The sequence below is a fragment of the Cyprinodon tularosa genome, unplaced genomic scaffold (assembly GCF_016077235.1).
Source record: "Cyprinodon tularosa strain WSP-4 unplaced genomic scaffold, ASM1607723v1 ctg319, whole genome shotgun sequence".
Taxonomy (NCBI): Eukaryota; Metazoa; Chordata; class Actinopteri; order Cyprinodontiformes; family Cyprinodontidae; genus Cyprinodon; species Cyprinodon tularosa.
Genome location: NW_024039029.1, coordinates 88,112 through 108,729, shown reverse-complemented (window position 1 = coordinate 108,729; position 20,618 = coordinate 88,112). Strand labels below are relative to the sequence as shown.

Sequence of the window (20,618 nt, the reverse complement as noted above, 5' to 3'; positions counted from 1 at the left end):
AAGCCCAGAATCCCGCAGCTGCCTCTTCACCGTAGATGTTGACACTGGTGTTTTGCGGTTACTATTTAATGAAGATGCCAGTTGGGGACCTGTGAGGCATCTGTTTCTCAAACTAGAGACTCTAATGTACTTATCTTCTTGCTCAGTTGTGCAACATGGCCTCCCACTTCTTTTTCTATTCTGGTTAGAGCCTGTTTGTGCTGTCCTCTGAAGGGAGTAGTACACACCGTTGTAGGAAATCTTCAATTTCTTAGCAATTTCTTGCATGTAATAGCCTTCCTTTCTAAGAACAAGAATAGACTGTCGAGTTTCAGATGAAAGTTCTCCTTTTCTGGCCATTTTGAGTGTTTAATTGACCCCACAAATGTGATGCTCCAGAAACTCAATCTGTTCAAAGGAAGGTCAGTTTTGTAGCTTCTGTAACGAGCTAAACTGTTTTCAGATGTGTGAACATGATTGCACAAGGATTTTCTAATCATCAATTAGCCTTCTGAGCCAATGAGCAAACACATTGTACCATTAGAACACTGGAGTGATAGTTGCTGGAAATGGGCCTCTATACACCTATGTAGATATTACACCAAAAACCAGACATTTGCAGCTAGAATAGTCATTTACCACATTAGCAATGTATAGAGTGTATTTTTTTAAAGTTAAGACTAGTTTAAAGTTATCTTCATTGAAAGGTACAGTGCTTTTCCTTCAAAAATAAGGATATTTCAATGTGACCCCAAACTTCTGAACAGTAGTGTACATTTATGTCTCGCTGTATAATTTAATTTCTACCTACATTTATATGTTTATTATATTTTTGGAGGCAATTAATTGTATGCTTATTTATTTATTAAGCATTTATTAATTTTTAACTATGGCAGAGTTGGTCCTCCATACATGTCCTCCCCAAGTAAGTTCTTGAGAAGAACACAGGAAAGGAAAGACTTGGGGAGAAGTATGGCAGGCCGTTTTGACATTTATTAGAAGCGCTGTCCTCTCTATTGTTCTGTTTGTTGATCTCCAAAATAAAATTCTTCCCAGTCAAAACTACATTCCTACTAGACAGAAATGTACTTATAGATATCCTAAATTACATTTTTCCTAGCAAAAATGTCATTTCAGGGTGCCAAGAATATAACTGTACTAGTAAGAATAAACTTTCAAATACCTAGAAATCTTTACAAATTTTAAATGTCTCTTTTGACATTTATTAGCTTAACTGAATATATATTTTGGAGGTCTCAAATGCTCCTAGTTAAAATGAACATTTCAGATATCTAAAATAACATTCTTCCTATTTAAAATGAACATTTCAGATATCTGAAATGTAATTTTTACTAGGACAAATGACCTCACTTTTCCCTATTCATGTGTATCGGGCCGTTACTTTCAGATATCTGAAAAGACATTACTCCTATCTAAAATAAACATTCTGGATGTCTAAAAATTTATTTCTGTACTTCCGATTGTTACTGGTCATAATTTTTATTTATACTTATATCTTGTTATACATCTCATACCCTATCTATAAAAGAATTAAAAAACAAATAACGACTAAAATGCTATTTTATAAAGTTTTAATACTGATGAGACAATCCAAGCTTTGTCAAGCAAAAATCTTGATTATCTGCACACACCTTTCGTATTTACATTTTAGAAGTTAGTAAGAACTCAGTTACTGCTCATAAACTTTTAACTATGGTTAACCATGTTAGTAAGTACCAGCTAAGGATAGTGTTATACATGTTAGAAAATCAAAGTAACCCAGCCTAATGTGACTTGTAAAAGCAAAAACACACTCTTAGATAGCTATATAAAGTGCAGTATAGATGTAAGGAACAAAATGCTTCAAGACACCAAATCAGTTGCTGCATGAAAAGCCACAAAAGAAATAGTAAACTATATTTATTATCATGTTTCATTTAGCTATTTACACCAACTCCCCCAGGTCAACAGAAACATTTTACATCAGTACAGCTTAGAGACAATCTTTACACACAAGTTATTAAACACAAGAGGCCATTAAATATATGCTCAGCAATGCACAACATAAGTGATGAATGGTGGGTGCTGTCTAGAGTCGTTAAAGTCAAATTACTTTGATTTATCTGTATCATAACTATTATCAAGGAGATTTCAACTAACAAAATATGAGTGTCGATTCAAACATGTGAATTTATTCAGCATAAATCACATAAAGATACACATCTGACAAAGCTCTTATCACAAAACACCAGAACATGGGTGAAAAAATAGGTAAGAAAACAAAAAAAACAACAAAAAAAGCAGACATTACAGAGACCTGCTATAAGTATTTGTCCACTAGATGGCGACATTCGAAAAAGAAAGGGTTCAAATTTTCAACCATAAAAATGTACAAAACAAATGTAAACAAACATAAATTTTTATCTGTATTAGAGCTTCAGTAAATATCAAAGCTTAAGGCTTTTTAATATTTCTTTTTTTGGCAAATCTCAAGAAATACATTTATTGTGCAAGAGGGGAGTAAATGGTGGAGAAGAGGGTTGAAAACAGGATTTCCACAAATTTCCATCTCAAAGTTCCACACTTCCTCAGACACAAATGTGTATATTTCCCTGCCATTGGTTTAAGTACTAATTTATCCAGACACTGAAAAAAAAGAGAGGGAGGAGATGGATGGACTGACAAATGGTGGAATGATTCCTCCATCTGTCTGAATGTCTACAGAAGGTTAGATGGAAAAAGTTTTTGGAAAACAAAAACTTTTCTATTCTTTATTTTCTTTTGTGTTCCTCTAAAATACTTAAATGATACACTTTTCAGTATCCAGGGGTTTTGAGACTTCTTATCAGTAGAGACAACGGATGAGAAACGGAAAAGGCTATTCATATGTCTCGGTAAAACTAGGTCTAAAATTGGAGTCTTAAATAATGGCTTTGCCTTTTTTATGTACTTTATTTAAATATGTGACTTTAAGGTTTCCAGATGAACTCTGAAATGTTCAAACATTACAAAAGTAGATCACTGAAACACATCAGGTGATTGGTGCGCTCCCTCAAACTTCATTCTGCTGGGCCAGGTCTCCTGAAACACTGTTGAACTCAGTGGCCCGGGTGGTCATGCCCAGGTACTGCTTCAGGAACTCGCTGAACCTTTTTTGGTTGTTCCACTTGCGGGCAGACTTTCTAATGCCAATGAAGCCCCCATACCTCTTCTGGTAAGACCTTCCTGGATACATCAACCTTCTGTAGCCGTGCCTTCCTTTGACGAAGCCACCAAACCTCTTGGAGAGGCTAAGCTCTGGATCACTCGGTCCTTTTGCAGCCACGCCAACATCCTCTCCTTGCTCGGCCTCCTCTTCTTCATACTCATTGGCAAGTGACAGATCATTCTGGGAATCCAAGATGCTGCTCAGCTGGCTGCTCTTGCTAACCAGGCCTCTGTCGTTAACGTCGAGTGCGCGGGTGAAATGGTTGAATCGTTGTAACTCGATGGGCAGTAACAGGCCCCCATCTACTTGCTCTTCTTCTTTAGGAAGTAGAACATCAGCTTCCTCTTGGGACCTTTTTGTCATGGTACCGTCAAGGGAAGAAGAAGTGAGTGCTTTACGGCAGATGTCCCAGGAGTGAGAAGGAGAAACGTTGCTTTTGCACTCGATGATACACACCTGCCAAACAGAGACACAATAAGTCATTGTCTTTATATGAACTTAGTTAAATGGGTCATAGAATGCAAAACAGAATTTACATTGTCATAGATGAATAATGATAGTTCAGTGGGTAAAATGGACGTACAGAGAAGTTCAAACCCCATCAACACCTCCTTTCTCTGCAAATCTCACAATTCTAAACTTCCACCATAAAACGGACGAATTGAAACGAAGCTCAGAGTTGACGTCAATTCGAAGTGAAGTGTCGACTGGGCCACTGACTGGACCGGATCTCAGCAGAGAGCCATGAGCTGCCCCTCCTCATCCGGAGGAGGGGGGGCTGGGGGCCGGTAACGCCCGTGTCCAGGCTACCGTCACCAGGTCGGGTTTGGTCGCTCCGTCGCCCTCTTACTCCCTGCCTCCGTCCGCCGGGGTTTCTGGACCAGCCCCGGAGCAGACGGCTCAGTTCTGCTGCACTGTAGTCGACCAAAATCCCTGACAATTTTGAAATTCCCCTCTTAACCTTTGCTTGGGTATACGAAAAGTAGGACATGTCTGGGAAAAAGAGGACATCTGGTCACCCTACCATATCAACAATTTGATGTTTCAGTGAGTGAGTGCTTGTTGCTATGAGGCCTCTTTGCTCAGCAGCTTCGCTCGTTGTAAACTAACCAATCAGTGCACAGCTCATCTAAATATTCCTGAGCTTACCATAAAAGGAAGAAAACCTGTCGTTTCATTCTAGGGCTTTTAACCAGGCTTGCATTAGGGCTCATAAAACAGCGAATATGCAATTTTCAGCCCAACCAATGTTACACACCCTATTCAAAGACCTTAAGGACTAGCACCAAATACCCTATAGAATCATTCTATGACCCCTTTAAGAGGAGCCTCAAAGGACACATCTTACTCTTTTTGCCTATCTTGTTGACTAGCTGACCACAGAAATTATAAACAGAAAGAGCAGAAAAAAAGAAACAAAAATAGGTTATCTGCTGATTATACCTGCTAAAGAAAATCTAATTAAAATGTGTTTTTTGGCCTTGACTTGACCTTAGCGTTCCTAAAGAAATATCTAGAGATAAAGTGAAGCTCTAATGCAGTTGCTACTGGGCGATGTCATGAAATGGGCATCACCAACACATGGAGAGGTGGCATCAAGTCACAATGAAGTTAAGTGTGTTTTTCTTTAAGGTTGGAAATAAGGCACCAGAAACAGCATAAACTTGAAAACAAATGAATACTCTGCAATGCAAAAGGACATACTTCTTCATAATTATACCTGTAATTAATTGTGGAAGGCTAAAAAAGCAATGATACAGACTTTTTTAAAGTTCTGCCACTGCCAGCTTGGGGTTTAAACAGACCATGGCTCTGTTCGGATTCATGGGCTGCGTCCTCAGAAGGCCAGATTCAAAGGCTGATTACGGCGCCGAGTTCTGGTCGGATTCCAAAACTCCTCGTTATGCGGCCTTAAAATGCCTCCTTCTTTTTGCCTGATTTGAAGGAAGGGTCGGATGTGTCCTCTCTATCCTTGTTTATCCCTGGATTCATTGCGAGACAAAGCAAGCAAGCTGCTCTGTGATCAGAGGAAAAAGGTACTTGGCGCTAAACAGTGATGAATATTAGAAGTTCAGGATAAGTTATCTGCAGTGTGGGGACTATGAATCTGGTAGGATTTTTATTTTTTAGTTGCTATTTTGCACAATTTGCTTAACTACGTATTTTTTGTTGTTGAATATAAGAGATTTTGCAGATGTACTTTTTTATTAATACATTGTTTAGATTTCGTTTCCACCTTTATTTCACTCTGTATTCTTATTAGTGTAGTCTTTGTTCACTTTACAATTAGATAATAGGGAAAAAAATGAAAAAGAAACAGTTTTGAAAAGTTTGATAGTCATCATTTTCTCCTTTGTGTGTCTACTCTCATGGCTGCTAAACGACAGAGCGTACAGCGGTGAAAGCTGCCAAAGGCTAGAGCTGTTTAAATTCACAGCCAAAACTCTTCTGGTCTCCTTATGTTTGGGGACTTTGAAGGATCCAGTCCAGGTAGAACGCGTCCTTGGAGGATGGAGCCCATAAATTCGAACAGAGCCAATGTTAACAGACATGTATTGTCTACTTGTTCTGCCTTTTGTGGACTTTTTGGTTCTTTTTAAGTTTCTTTTTTGAGTTTTCAGTTACACTTCGATTTATGGCATCCTGTGTTTTCTTGGTCGTTGTTTTCTTTTCCATTTGTGTCATTGTTGTTTTCTAGTTATATTGAAGCAGTGTTTTTGAGTTACTCTCTATCGCCCCCTTGTGCCAGTCTCCTTTCCCCAAGCTCCCATGTAGTTGCTTCTATCCACACCTGCTCCCTATCAGCTGATTAGCCCACTCTTTGTTCCGTCTCCCATATACACAACTCCTGTGCTGTTCCTCAAAGCTGGATCCTCTTCATTGCTTCGCTCAACATGTGTGTTTCTCCGTGGAGTCATTTTTTCCACTTTAAAAAAAAAAAGAACACTTCAATTTTAAAAAAGGTTCAAGATTTAAAATGTTCAATAAGTCTAAGTAGGGTTTCTAATTTGTATTAAGTGTGCTTTGCTTCTTTTAGGATTGTCCTTTATGTTTCCACCTGCAACTTTCATGTTTGAAAGTGAGGATGTTGTGTTCTTTCTCTTAATGCATATTGAATGTAGGCAAAAAGACCTAAATCTTTCCAAAAAGTGCCTTTCTTCCACATGTTAACTGAGTTCCCTTTGTGCCATGTGGAAAACTACACATCAAAAATCGTATGCCTCTATTTCCCCTTAAATAGAGCTGATTACATTAACAAATAATAATTATGTATGTTCAGTCACAATAATTTCATAAAACAGTTTAATTAAGCTTTACAAAAATAATTTTACCTATTTATTTCAAGATCAGACAAAATGGTACTAGTGAAATGGAAAAACAACAAATGACAATCCAAATTCAAAAAGTCAAAATTATCATATTAATTCTGGTAATGGTGAGTATTTGTGAAGTTTTCAGTCACAGTACGGCCAATTTCCCTCTTCACTGAGTTCCCTGTAAATACCAACATGACCCAAGTGTCAAACACCAACAGATCAGAGCTTAATGTTTTAAGCTGTCGGATTATAAATCTCCTTTGGTGTGCCGGCTACAAAGACGCCTGAGATGTAGACATGTCTTTAGTTAGACAGAAACAACCAGCGGGAATGGAGAGAAGAAACACACATCTGTCCCCAGGAATCAATTAGCCTCAACAAATTAAAACTAAAATGCCAAAAGGGTAACTCGTTGAGTCAGGCTGGAAGCTTGAGAGAGTACAGAATAAATATGAGTTGCGGGGGTGAGGAGTTTCCAGCTATTTCATCAGAAGCTGCAAAATAGCAGAGTGTTCAAATACTTATTTTCCTCATTGCATTAGATTATGCTTGAGTTGATTCATGGAAATGGTAGAAAAGTAAACATGATGATGAAAGATTTTGATCTTCTAGTTTGACAGCAGTGATTGACTGAGACCAACAGAGCTGCTGTGTATGTGTGTGTGTCTCACCATAGTACTGAGCTGTTTGGGCAGGATAGTGCTGCAGGACAGGCAGTCCGTCTGGCAGTCACAACGTCCTGGGTCGCACAGACAGAGAAGCAGTAGAGCCACTATGGTCCTCATGGTCCCACCGTCTGCTTTACAACATAGAAGAGAGCAAATACACAAGCTCAGGTAAAAACCAAGTGAACAGCAGGGGCTTCAAAGAGGATATTTAACTCTGCAATAATGTAAAACGCACATTTCATCTCAGTGTTTTTAGGGAAGAATGTAGTGGGTTTAAAAGCATATAAATGCATTTAATATGTGACCCTCTCTTAAGATGTACAGACAAATACATCCTGAAAAGCAAATAGTTTCATTTTTGAACACCTAAGTTCCTAGCACGTTAGAAAAGCATCTGATATTCTTTACTGTTACAAACCAAAAGACCATAGCGTATGGGTGGAACGAAAATAATTAATTGGTGTTAAGTTACACTTATACCCCATATAAAAATGCACTGCAAACAGCAGCCTGAAGAATAATGTAATTCACATTTTTTTGGGTGATAACTCTGGAGCTGTTACTTCAAATCTATCAAATACCAGCAGACAGAAAGTCAATCTCTATCAAGGAGTAATGAGGAGAACTGATAGATTGAAAGCATGCCATAAAAGGTCACATTTTTAGTTTTCCACAAGGCTGGTTCTTAACCCGTTGGATATTTCAGGTATTATCCTGCTGATTCAATTCAATTCAGTTTATTCATATAGCTCAAATTCACAGCACATCTCATCTCAAGGCACTTTACAGTTCATCAGATCATCCAGTCAAATTGGTTTAAAGTTTTTTTATCTAAAGGAAAACCAGTTGATTGCATCGACTCATTGACTCGAATGCAATCCATCACACTAAGCATGCTTGTAATGACAGTGGAGAGGAAAAACTCCCTTTTAACAGCAAAAAAAATTCCAGCAAAACCAGGCTCCGTGTGAGCGGCCATCTACTGAGGCCGACTGGGGTTCAAGGAGACAGAAGCAGAAATATAAAAGACAACTGTAAAAAGCGGACCCATCCAGGAAACACACAGCCAGGCAGACAAGCTCCGAGCCAACTCCCATGTAGAGGATGAAAGGAGCACATCCATCCAGTCACAGTACACCTGATGTAAATGACTAGGTTATGACAAGCATGCTTAATTAGCACTTGTAGGCATGTTGACAAAAAAAACCAGTTAATTCACTCATGTGAGCTGAAATGTTGATGACACGATTCTAACATTATTAATGATGATCAAAGTAATCATTTTAAGGGCGCCAGGATAAAATAATTTCTATCAAAAAAGGACCCTAGGAGGACACTAGAGCCGCTCAATGAGAAGTGGGAGTCAACTATAGAAGAATGTCTGAAAGTTAGAACAGTGATTTATTACAGATAGCTGCTGAAGTTTTCATAGATTAAGTTACAGCCATGCCTTTATGTAGGGTTGCAGCTTTTTGCTTCAACCCCGGGTCCACCTTTTAAAGGGAAGATTATTCTTCTGCAACCACACACATCAAATGTCTCTTGGGTCTGGTCGCGAACCAGTTTTGCTGGTATGCTTCTGCACCGTCGGTCTGGAATTTCTAGGGACGCACAGCAGTTTCCCGCCAAAGCGCAAGGGGGAGCCTATTTGAGAACTCGCAAGAACTTCGGCAGATGGTCCCAAGACCTTCGGTGGCGCTGGAGTGTTTATTTTCCAAAACAATAATGGTGCGTTTGCAAGATATCACGCTCACAGATCTAGAGTTGCTAGACATCGAAGAGGAACAGGTTCTGTTAATGGAGCCAACCTCCTTGATTAACCTTTCGTCGTAGTTGTCCATTGTAGTTGTTCCTTGGTTTTTACAAGTGGCGCGCCCCGGCACTGAATCGAGAAGGACGACCACACAGACAGCCAGAAAAGCATACCAAGGACCAATCACAACTGCTTTTTGTCTGCGCACTTCCGCTTGAGGTATGCACGGTATTGCGACCGTCCAACGCGTTTTGGAGGTGTGCGATGACGGTTGCAGAACCTCTGCATGGGGGGCGTGGTCACACACAGGGACAGATTTGACGGTTGCAGAGGCTATGCGTCAGAAGCATAAGTTGACCTTAAAAATGGGCAGTCGTTTGGATCTTACACTGCATGAAAAGTGGGATTTTCGTCAATATACGGCACTGTAGATTGTCGTGGAACTTCAGGTTAGCGGCAGTTTACGGCAATTTGCAGGCTTCGTCGAAAACTCCCGTAAATTGTCAGAAATTGACGTGGAATTTCTTAGGCAGTGTTCCCCCCATGCCTCCCCCCCATGGAATTCTAGGGGAGGCTTTAACATGTAAATGAACATGCTGTGAGCTATACAAATGCAAACCAGGGTTGCAGGGGGGGTTTTACCCCAAGTGACATCTTTCAGAGGAAGAAAATCTCTGATACAAAGAGATCAGGCTTAGTATAGCCTCTCACATTTTAGCTTGAATTGATTTATTTAATTAAAGTATAGAGACCAAAACAGATCTTTAGCTGACAGAGCAATACATTTAGAGCAGTAATTATTTAAAAAAAAATTTGCATTTAAGATAAAAAATAAAATATTGTCTGTCAATATGCTCAATTCACAATTACTTAAGTGGAAAAGTTTCAAGAAATGAGTCTGAGATGATTCACTTTATAACATGGCGCATTATCCTGTTGGAAGTAGCCATCAGAAGATTGGTACACTGTGGTCATACGGTCTGGCCAGGTCAAGATCCGCAATTGCAATTGCACCAAACAGGAAAAAGAACATCGACAAATTCCGGTTCGTCAAATTAAAATATAGCAGCAACAGATTGGTGACTAGAAATTATAGCACAATTCTTATAAATATCTAAAAAAAAAAAAAAAAAAAACTAACACCGTTTATTTAAATGATTGGATCCAAACTATTGGTTATTCACCAACCAGGAAGCAGATTTCTCATCTCCATTAAAATATTTATTTTATACCGAGGGACTTAAAGTTTAATCAAATCCAGTTAAAAGAAACTTCTTATTACAGGAATGAAAAGAGATGCTAAGTTGTAGAGAACAAGTTCATAAAAAAAAAGCAGTTTTGAATTATCCTTATCTCTGTTACAAAAATCTACAAAAATATATATATATATATTTGGGCAGAAACTGAACATATGCTGGATGATGGTGGGATTTTTTTAATATGTCATATTAAATTAAGCGCTCACAGGGTTCATACAGGAATGAGTGACTCTAATTTAATGCTATTTTAATGCTATTAGAAATTATTTTAATGCCATCAACAAGAACCATGTACACAAGTTATTAGTGTACATGAAATATGAAGGAGCTGCAAGCAGAGTTCCATGACTCCTGTATGTATGTAAACACACACACACACACACACACATATATACGTATATATATTCTCTAGCTTTTTCTCCGCCTCGAGCTTCCTTTCCGAACATACGGCTTTATAAACAGTTCCACGCAAATTAATAGCGATATAATATCTGACGAAATTGTTTTTAGAAGCATTTTTATTAAAGAATCATAAATGCAACGATAAACATATTTAATTAATTTTAGTGCCAATTAAGGCCTTGATTAAAAAAAGAATTATGAATTGTAATTATTTTTAATGATCCGCGGAAACCCTGGTTCTTCTGGCGCATGCCCTCTACGATCTCCAAGGAACTCAGAGAGGAGGGGACGGAGCCACAGCGGCGGCTGTAGGCTTTGCTTTGTGCAGGCGGTCTGGAGCGCAGCGGGGCGGAGCGGAGCGGAGCGCAGACGGAGTATGTGGGATTTCGGGGTAAAACTCTTCTTGGACGCGATGGCGACTCTGCATCGAACAAGACGAACTCAAAGAAGAGATGCTAGCGGTAAATATATGTTCGATTACTGCCTGCTAAGCTAAAAGCGGCCTAGCCTGAGCTATGGCTAATAGCAGCCTAGCTATTAGCCTATCTAGCCTAGCCTTGCAAGAACAAGCTTTATTAAAGTGCATTTTTTGTGATTTACAGGAAGCAGTACGCCGTCTTAACAACTCGGAGACTAATTGCAGGCGCTATGAACCGGAGCAAGGGTAAGATTTAAAGAATATGCTTTCATTCTGCGGTAAAAGGTAATGGATACCGATCATAGCTTTACATTTTGTTTTCACAGACCTCCTTTTTGCTCGGAGCCATAATCAGCAAGTCCAGATTTGCACGATGATGATAAAGACGACATTGTGTGTAAGTGACTTGTTTTAATGTTTTCTCCTTCCTTGTTACTGTGACTTGCGTTTGATTTTTTATTTATACCGCTCTCATTTAATTGTTTTCCAGCTGCCTGTAAGACGTATTTTCAGACGGTACGCAGGAGCTTCAGATATACGCAGCCAGCCAACACGCTGCGTGCGGAGGCTATCTGCTCGGAGTCGGGCCAGAAGAAAGAGGGTAAGACTTTATTTGGTGACTATTTTTCAGGTGCATTAATAGATGTGTTGTGTCCATACGCAGTGCGCTGATTCATTGTTTTTTTTTTTTCAGCTGCTGAAAGCGAGGCAGAGTGTGCTAGCAGATGAGGAAGTGGAACTCTGGAAGTCCGCCGTCGTCAGCGGTGTCTCTGGATGGATTGTACGGTCGCCACCATTTCGTAGGCCGGATCCCTCTGAACTCTGTGTTAAGCTGCAGTCCCGGTTAGAAGCGATGCCGAAGTACAGAGCCACGCACAGTAGGCGTCTGCACATCGGACCTGCCTCGGAGGGAATGCTGCCAGTTACCTCCAACCCCGAGGAAGCAAACGGACCGTTCACGGAGTTTTAATTTTTAGAAACGCATGTGTTTGGATACGCGTTGTATATAGTTGTGTGTGTTTTAATAAAGCTCTTTCTTTGCATAAACAGCTTCCTGGCAAATGTTCATTTCCTGTATAAATTCATTCATGTCCTTGATGGTAGCATAATAATTGTGTAGTAGTGTAGGATAACATAAATACACACCATATGAATGAATAAATATATGAATGAATAAATATATGAATGAATAAATAAATATATATATATATACATATATGAATAAATATATATATGTAAATATATATATATGCCAACCAATCACGAGCGACTTTACTTGTTTAAAAAGAAGCGGTTCCGTCCAATACTCAGTAAGAAAATTAAAGCCTGGCGTGGCCACGTGTGGTTTTGCTGCCAATCACGAGCGATTTCATTTGTTTGAGAATAGTGGTTTCAGCCAATACTGAGTAGGTTATTCAAGCCAGACCTGGCCAGCCGCGCGGGTTTGCTGCATTCATATGCTAATTAGGGCCATTAGTACAGCTGATCGCTCTCCACATACGTCACGGTACGTTTCCGACAATTTGTGGCACGACAAACGCGGACAAGCACGGGTTGCAAATTGTCGGAAACTGACGAAAATCAGGCAGATCTGCGGGAGTTTACGGTGGTTTACGGGGACGAAAATCTCACTTTTCATGCAGTGTTAACAAAGAACCCAATGGACTCCACATTCCTAAGGGTTTTTCTGGTTCAATTTGCATGTTTTATAAACCAAAATAAGGCTTTGCTTTGGTCCACTCTATATACCCTGGAACTCAACGCTATTTCCGACATTTTGAATTGAAAAAGCTTCATGGATGGGAAGCAAAACGTCTTCAAACTTGGTAACAAAGTCTAGTGGATTGTTTTTTAACTTTTTTAGAATGAGAGGTCACACTATCCGTACCAGCAAGCCGGGTTTCGCCAACCTGTAAATTTCTACCGGGGCTGCTGCGGTTACATTAGCATCACTCTCCAGTTCAGAGTCTGACTCTGTAGGCTAGAGGTGCGCTCTGGGTGGTTCTGACCTGAAAGGTGTGATGCCTCCATGTCCCTCAGCATCACTATTGTCTCCTGAGTCTAAACTGGTTGATGGTTCAACCACACAGCTAATTCCTGACGAGATGATCTGGAACAATCATCTGTGTTTCCATCCAACTCCATTATAGAACGCTGAGCTAGCTCCTAGAGGATTTTCTCCCTCTAATGTAAGCACACACATGGGTTTTTACTACGGTAGCTATAATTCAAAGTGCTGCTGTGGAGCTACTGAATGTAGGATTTTTGTGTTAAAAATAAGCCTGTAGGATTCATAATAACTCAGAACCACCTGGTATGTCCTGCTGTATGATTTTAATGCAAAATTACATGAGATCAATATAACATCATCAACACTTTACATAAGGTCTAGGGCTTTTAAACACTGTAGGGGACAAAAGGCAAGTGGGAGTGGGTGCATGAACCAACCACACAATATAACATCATGATGTGGTTAGGAAAAACCATGAGTCTTTAGACGAGCAAACAGCAAAAGACTGTTATTCCTGTTACTGCTGATGCTGTGACCAATACTGCTGTAACTGATCAAAGCAAATATGCCTGATACCACTACCAAATATGGACAAGTATTGATCAGATAAAAAATGCACCGACTGTTTACTCAGGTTTCTACATCATCATCCAGTCTGCTTTTAGCCTCACCAAGGGACCTTTTCATTACTTTTGCGTAAATGCCATGAAGGTAATAGATGATGATGAGGACAGAATTTCTCTGAAGGGAAAATAAGGTAGAAAACAGAATGTAATGTATTAAAATGTGGAGAAACACTGGCTTATTTTAACATTTTGGAAGAAAAGCATCATGCTTAGAAGTAAAAGAGCAATGAAGACATATTTCTCTTGTATTACTCACAAAAAAATTCAATAATAAAGCCCATTATTTGCACATGTGAAGAGGCGAGCTAAGGCTAAAGCTTTTACCCCTCTTAACCTCTTACAAGCAAAGTCTTGCTGTAACTTTGCAGTTTTTTTAAGGAACATATAAATGGGCATATAACTGTTGGGCATATAAATGCATTTTTAGTCAAATAATTATGACATTTTAAAGTGTGGGATACCTCAAGGCCTTGTTCTTGTGCCTCCTTTATTCTACAGCCATATTAGCTAACTAGATGAGATTACATTGCACTATGGCATTAATATAATGTTTATGTTCAGATATTTTTTTGGGTCATTGCTTAACATTTAACTGTTTTAAAGTCATAGGGAAGCGACTGTTCCAACCGTTGCATTTCTGAAGTCTTCCAAGTGGTGCACGACTTTACACGAGTGAATAAAATGAATGTGATTGGTCGATTATCAAGGGGGCGGGATTGTTGTGATAGAAGGCTCGCAAGCAAGTTTGGTTGTGATCCTGCTAACCAGTAAGCAACTTAGTGCTAGTAGGTTCCCAATGGGAAATTCCATTGGGACCAAGTAGCACTAAATTGGTGACTTAGAAACGACACCGTCAAGGAATACCATGGACAGCGGAAACATGCAAGAGGAGGAGAGTTTAGTGTTGGAGATGAGTCTCCTCCATGATGATGTTGGGCTACTTAGTAGCGCAGTGGGTAGCACTGATGCCTTGCTTGGGTTTTCTCCAGGTACTCTGACTTCCTCCCGCAGTCCCAAAACCTGACTGTTAGGTTAATTGGCTTCTCTAAATTCTCCTTAGGTGTGAGTGTGTGCGTGAATGGTTGTTGGTCCTGTTTGTCTCTGTGTTGCCCTGCGATGTACTAGGGACCTGTCCAGGGTGGACCCCGCCTCTTGCCTGTAGATAGCTGGAGATAGGCACCAGCACCCCTCATCACCCCATTTGGGATTAAGCGTGTCAGAAAATGGATGAATGGATTAAGTTGTTGTGAAAGAGGACGCCAGGGCAGCAGATGCTTGGTTTGGTGTAGAAGGCTTCCAGCCGTACATGTTTGAACCCTTGTCTCGCAACGCTGCCAGTTCTGTTAGCTCTACGCCTGCTGAAGACACAGACGTCCATCCCAGTGAACACTGGGACGGAACTCAATGGGAAAGGAAATGATTCTTATTTCTTATTTCAACCGTTGCGTATATTAGCTGCGACATATGAATCAAGATGACCAAAAAAGTTTGATTGACAGATGACCGTTGATATATGATTGGCCTAATTTAAGTGTACAATCTGACCTCTAACTAACTGGCCTGCATAAGATAACGAAAAAAAACCCACAGATTTTAAGTAGGGATTTTTTTTAAAATAGACATTTCTACATTTTGTCTGTTAAAGAGTACATTTATATACATGTGTAAGCCAGAATGATTTGACATTCAAATATGACTTTAAGTGAATTGTGTAAAAAAAAGATTAATTGAAGTCGTAGAGTTCTGTTCAACTCAATCCAACACAGAGAGAAGGAACCCAGAGAGAGGGGTTGGAAATAAAAAAAATTTAACCTAACTCCATGAAGACCAAAGAGCAAGCAAACAACTCAATCATTGTCATAGACTCAGACCTAAACTTAAGAAACAAATTAACTCTTCAATAAATCACCAGAGTATTAAACTTTTCTAGATATATGCTTTTTGTCAAAGCAGAGCATGGAAACACAGCACTTTTCATTAGGTTAGAATACTGTAATAGCATCAATAAAAATAAAAATAAATCAATCATGCAGCTGCAGCTCATTCAGAGTGCTGACCAATACCAGGAACACCGGCCAGGTTTAACTAAACCTTAAATCACTGCACTCACTCTTTGTACTAATGGTAACATTTTAAAGCTTGTTGTTGCTGTTTGTCATAAAGTTTGAACCAAGAGAAACAATAAAAACCACAGCTCAGGTCATTAGAAACTTCTTCCCTCTGCATCCCCATGAACAGAAGCAAAAGGGAGAAAACTTTTCATTTCTGGGCTCCTACAAACATTTATCACAGCGTCCCCATAAATGCCAGAGATGAAATTACTTCTATCATATGCAGGTTTTCATTGCTGCTAGTCGATAATTTTGACAGCATCATTTTTATGATTCTTATTTTATATTTTTATGTGATATTTACTTTATTTTATTTGACAGCAGAAAAATATGTTTAATTCTATCTGAATGAGAAAGAGGAACAAAAGATGGACGTGCGCAGAAGACGAACACAAACTGAGGGACAGAGGATGAAGCAGGGAGGCGCAGCTTTCAGAAATACTGACAAGGAGAAGCAAGAAAAAAAGGTTGACCTTATTCTTGTAGGAGCAGCCCCGTCTGGAGAGTCTGACGTCAGAAACACAAGCAGAGTTTTCGTCTCATTAAACAAACTCGTTAACTCCCTTAATTGATGCCTCAATTAATGCCTCGGGCGCCCAACTGAGTCAATGTGTCTTGCTGACAAACACACTCAACTCACACCCACAGGACCCCCACACTCAGCATACATATATTTAGCGCTGCAGATAGAAATGTTAACATGGGAACATCTGCTCCTACATACAGGACACAGAAACAGCTCCTGCAAGTGTGCTTTTAACTGAAGTTACACAATCTGTAAAAGTAAATTAATCTTCAGTCAAATATGTCTACAATGTCTAAGCAATTTAGAATTAACAAAGACTAATTTTAAAAAGTGATAAAAATGTAATTAAAAAAGTTCCTCCCTAATCCTGACTTGCCTCTATTAAAGCAACTTTGTTAAATTAATTAGCGTTCATGTGAAAGGAGTAAAACTCTAGCCTGCAATATGATAACAACAAGATGTCTGACAGGAAAGGACAAAAGAAAGGTTGAGCTGGTATGAGGAGAAATGAAAGGGTTGGAGATAATTGACACACAGCATCAGATACAGGGAAACAGCTGGGGAGGGGTGGGGTGTTTTTTGGGGGACAACATGTGTCCTCCTGCATCCCAAGGAATAAATAACCTGTTAAAAGTGACTCTTTGTTGCTGTTATACTCACATAAAGGATCACATATGATCTACAAAAGATGGATTATATCTGATAGATTGAGACGTTGAGAAGTGGAGGAGTTCAAGTATCTTGGGGTCCTGTTCACGAGTGAGGGAAGAATGGAGCGGGAGATCGATAGACGGATCAGTGCAGCAGCTGCTGCAATAATGCGGACGCTGCACCGGTCTGTTGTGGTGAAGAGATAGTTGAGCGAAAAGGCAAGGCTCTCACTTTACCGGTCGGTCTACGTTCCTCCCCTCACCTATGGTCATGAAATCTGGATCATGACCGAAAGAACGAGATCCCGGATACAAGCGGCTGAAATGAGCTTCCTCCGCAGGGTGGCTGGGCTCCCCTTAGAGATAGGGTGAGGAGCTCGGTCATTCGGGAGAGGCTCAGTGTAGAGCCGGTTCTCCTCCACATGGAGAGGAGTCAGTTGAGGTGGCTCGGACATCTTTTCTGGATGCCCCCTGGACGCCTCCCTCGGGAGGTGTTCCAGGCACGTCCCACCAGGAGGAGGCCCAGGGGACGACCCAGAACACGCTGGAGAGACTATGTCTCTCGGCTGGCCTGGGAGCGCCTAGGGCTTCCCCCAACAGAGCTGGAGGAGGTGTCTGCAGAGAGGGAAGTCTGGGAGTCTCTGCTTAGTCTGCTGCCCCCGCCACCCAGTCAAGGATAAAGCGGGAGACGAGGAGTATGAGTATGAGTACGAGATTGAGACAAAATATAAAATACTATATATGTAAAATGAAAGGCCCCCAGCAATTTTCAATTCAATTCGTTTAGGTTTATTTATATAGCACCAGTTCACAACACATGTCATCTCAAGGCTCTTTACAGTTCACCAGATCATGCAGTCAAATTGTTTTCTAAGGAAAACCAGTTGATTGCATCGACTCCTTGACTCGAAGGAAATCCCTCACACTAAGCATGCTTGTAGCGACAGTAGAGAGGAAAAACTCCCTTTTAACAGGAAGGAACCTCCAGCAGAACCAGGCTGAGTGTGAGCGGCCATCTGCCGAGGCTGACTGGGGTTCAAGGAGACAGAAGCAAAGATACAAAAGGCAACTGTGATAGGTTGCCCTGCTCAGGAAAAAAACAGACAGGGAAACTTCTAGAGGACAGAGGGACCTCTATTTCATCATTCTGCTTCATTCTATCTCTATTCCCCTACTCTGCAGAATCTGTTAGTTCAATCTCTAACGTTCTGCTCTCTCTGCTTTTTCTCATAGTAGCTTCATCTGGTCTGTTCCTGTTTGGCTGTGACTCCATCCTGGAGAGAAATATCAGCTGTGCTGCTGCCATCAACACCTTTGTTTATGGATGTTGGAGATCGGCCTGTTTTTCAGTGTAGTCCTGTTTCTCTGACTGTGACTGGCTGGATGTGCTCTCTTCATCCTCTGACATGGGAGCTGGCTCGGAGCTCGTCTGCCTTGCTGTGTTTCCTGGACGGGGCCGCCTATTACAGTTGCTTTTTGTATCTCTGCTTCTGTCTCCTTGAACCCCAGTCGGCCTCAGCAGATGGCCGCTCACACTTAGCCTGGTTCTCCTGGATGTTTCTTCCTGTTAAAAAGGAGTTTTTCCTCTCCACTGTCGCTACAAGCATGCTTAGTGTGAGGGATTGCATTCAAGTCAATGAGTTGATGCAATGAACTGGTTTTCCTTAGATAGAAAACTTTAAATCAATGTGACTGGATGATCTGATGAACTGTAAAGTGCCTTGATATGACATGTGTTGTGAATTGGAGCTATAGAAATAAACTGAATTGAATTCAACCTCCTATTACAACCTGCCCTCAAAAAATTTAGGCGTACCGTGGCGCAAATGGCAAATAAAACCCTTTACATCTTAAAAAATGCTGCATAAAGCAAATAAAACCCTTTAAGATCTGAATACAGCATGCCTGCTGTACTTAAAGGAATAGTACACCCAAAACATGATTAGCCTTCATTTTCTACTCACCTCCATGCTGAACAACACTCTGGAGTACTTTTTTGATATCTCAAATGCATCTGGAGATCTGGGAGGCTTCTTGCTGTCTGCTGACATTCAAATAATGGAGGTCCATGGCGCCCGAGACAGAAAGGTCCATAAAAGTCCACAAAAACGTGTCAATATTCCTCCATACTGCTCGTCCAATGTAATCCAAGTGTCCTGAGTGGGTAGCATCCAGAATTTACTCGAAACGAAGTAATTTAGAATGTTTTTAGAGCATAAACAGTAGTGTATAGGATTTCCTAATAGCGCCCCCATGCGCGCTCACGATTCTACGGAAGCCGGCAGACCAAACCGGAAGGAAGTGCGCATTCAGCGTCTGGTCTGCCGATAATGCAAGCGTAGAAGAAGAAATGTGCTGTTTACCTGTGCAAAGAAAGAAACAACGAAAGAAAAATGTCTGAGGACTTCAGTGTTGAGGAAGAGCATGAGTTCTTTGCCGAGCTGAATGCGCTGGTTTGGTCTGCCGGCTTCCGTAGAATCGTGAGCGCGCATGGGGGCGCTATTAGGAAATCCTATACACTACTGTTTAGGCTCTAAAACGTTCTAAATGACTTCGTTTCGAGTAAATTCTGGATGCTACCCACTCAGGACACTTGGATTACATTGGACGAGCAGTATGGAGGAATATTGACAAGTTTTTGTGGACTTTTGTGGACCTTTCTGTCTCGGGCGCCATAGACCTCCATTATTTGAATGTCAGCAGACAGCAAGAAGTCTCCCAGATCTCCAGATGCATTTGAGATATCAAAAAAGTACTCCAGAGTGTTGTTCAGCATGGAGGTGAGTAGAAAATGAAGGCTAATCATGTTTTGGGTGTACTATTCCTTTAAGGGACCTCCATTCCCCTAGTCTGTTTTTAAGGACCGACCTTTCAACAAGTCAACAGAATGGATCAACAACTGAGGTCTATCAGGTTCTCTTGAGAGCCCTTGAAACTCAATTATTCTGCTCTCAAGTTGCAAATTAACCACTCAATAAACAGGGTAATTAAGACCTTGCTGTGAGGCCTGCACCGACTCTCTGCAGATGCAGATTCCTTACAGAATAATAAATTATATTTCAGGTGAAAAAGAGCTTGGCAGAACTATTTAACTGTCCCACATTGTGCTGGTTACACTTAAACTTTCTACCTATATCTGCATGCTTGACAGACATGAAGTAGCACAAAATTATGAAGACGAAGGAACATTATTGTAAAATGAATCTCATTTTTCTTTCCACAGTGGAAGGACAAATGTGTGTTGAATTTGTATTTAGTCCCCTCTTCGCTGATATGGTTCCTTAAAACCACGCAACTCAAATGCATAAAATTAAAAAGTGGTATCAGCCTGTGCTCCCATAGTACAAAAACCTGACTGTTAGGTTAACTAACTTCTCTATATTCTTCTTACATGTGAGTGTGTGAATGGTTTTTTGTCCTGTTTGTCTCTGTGTTGCCCTGCAAGTGACTGGCAACCTGTCCTGGGTGGACCCTGCCTCTCGCCTGTAGACAGCTGGAGATAGGAACCAGCACCCCTCGCGACCCCACTTGGAATTAAGCGTGTCAGAAAATGGATGGATGGATGGATGGATGGATGGTGTCAGCCTGTGTGTTGTTTAACCCTTCTTCTGTGCAGGTATCAGTGGGTTGCTAAAACATCTACCAAGCTAAGGTTTGCAGGGAACAAATACTAGCATCACATTGATCCTA

The 20,618-nt window shown here is 40.6% G+C and overlaps 1 protein-coding gene across 1 annotated transcript in view; it reads right to left on the bottom strand.

Annotated features, from left to right (window-relative positions):
• Positions 1-2,745: 2,745 nt before the first annotated feature.
• The window catches only part of LOC119788507 (prepronociceptin-like), a 40,683-nt gene continuing 22,810 nt past the window's right edge, over positions 2,746-20,618 (bottom strand). The window contains exons 3-4 of the mRNA XM_038292872.1: positions 7,176-7,303; positions 2,746-3,643 (exon numbers count right to left, since the gene is read on the bottom strand). Of these exons, the coding sequence (XP_038148800.1) occupies positions 3,032-3,643; positions 7,176-7,289 (726 nt within the window). The 5' untranslated portion in view covers positions 7,290-7,303 and the 3' untranslated portion in view covers positions 2,746-3,031. The remainder of the gene's footprint in view (positions 3,644-7,175; positions 7,304-20,618) is intronic.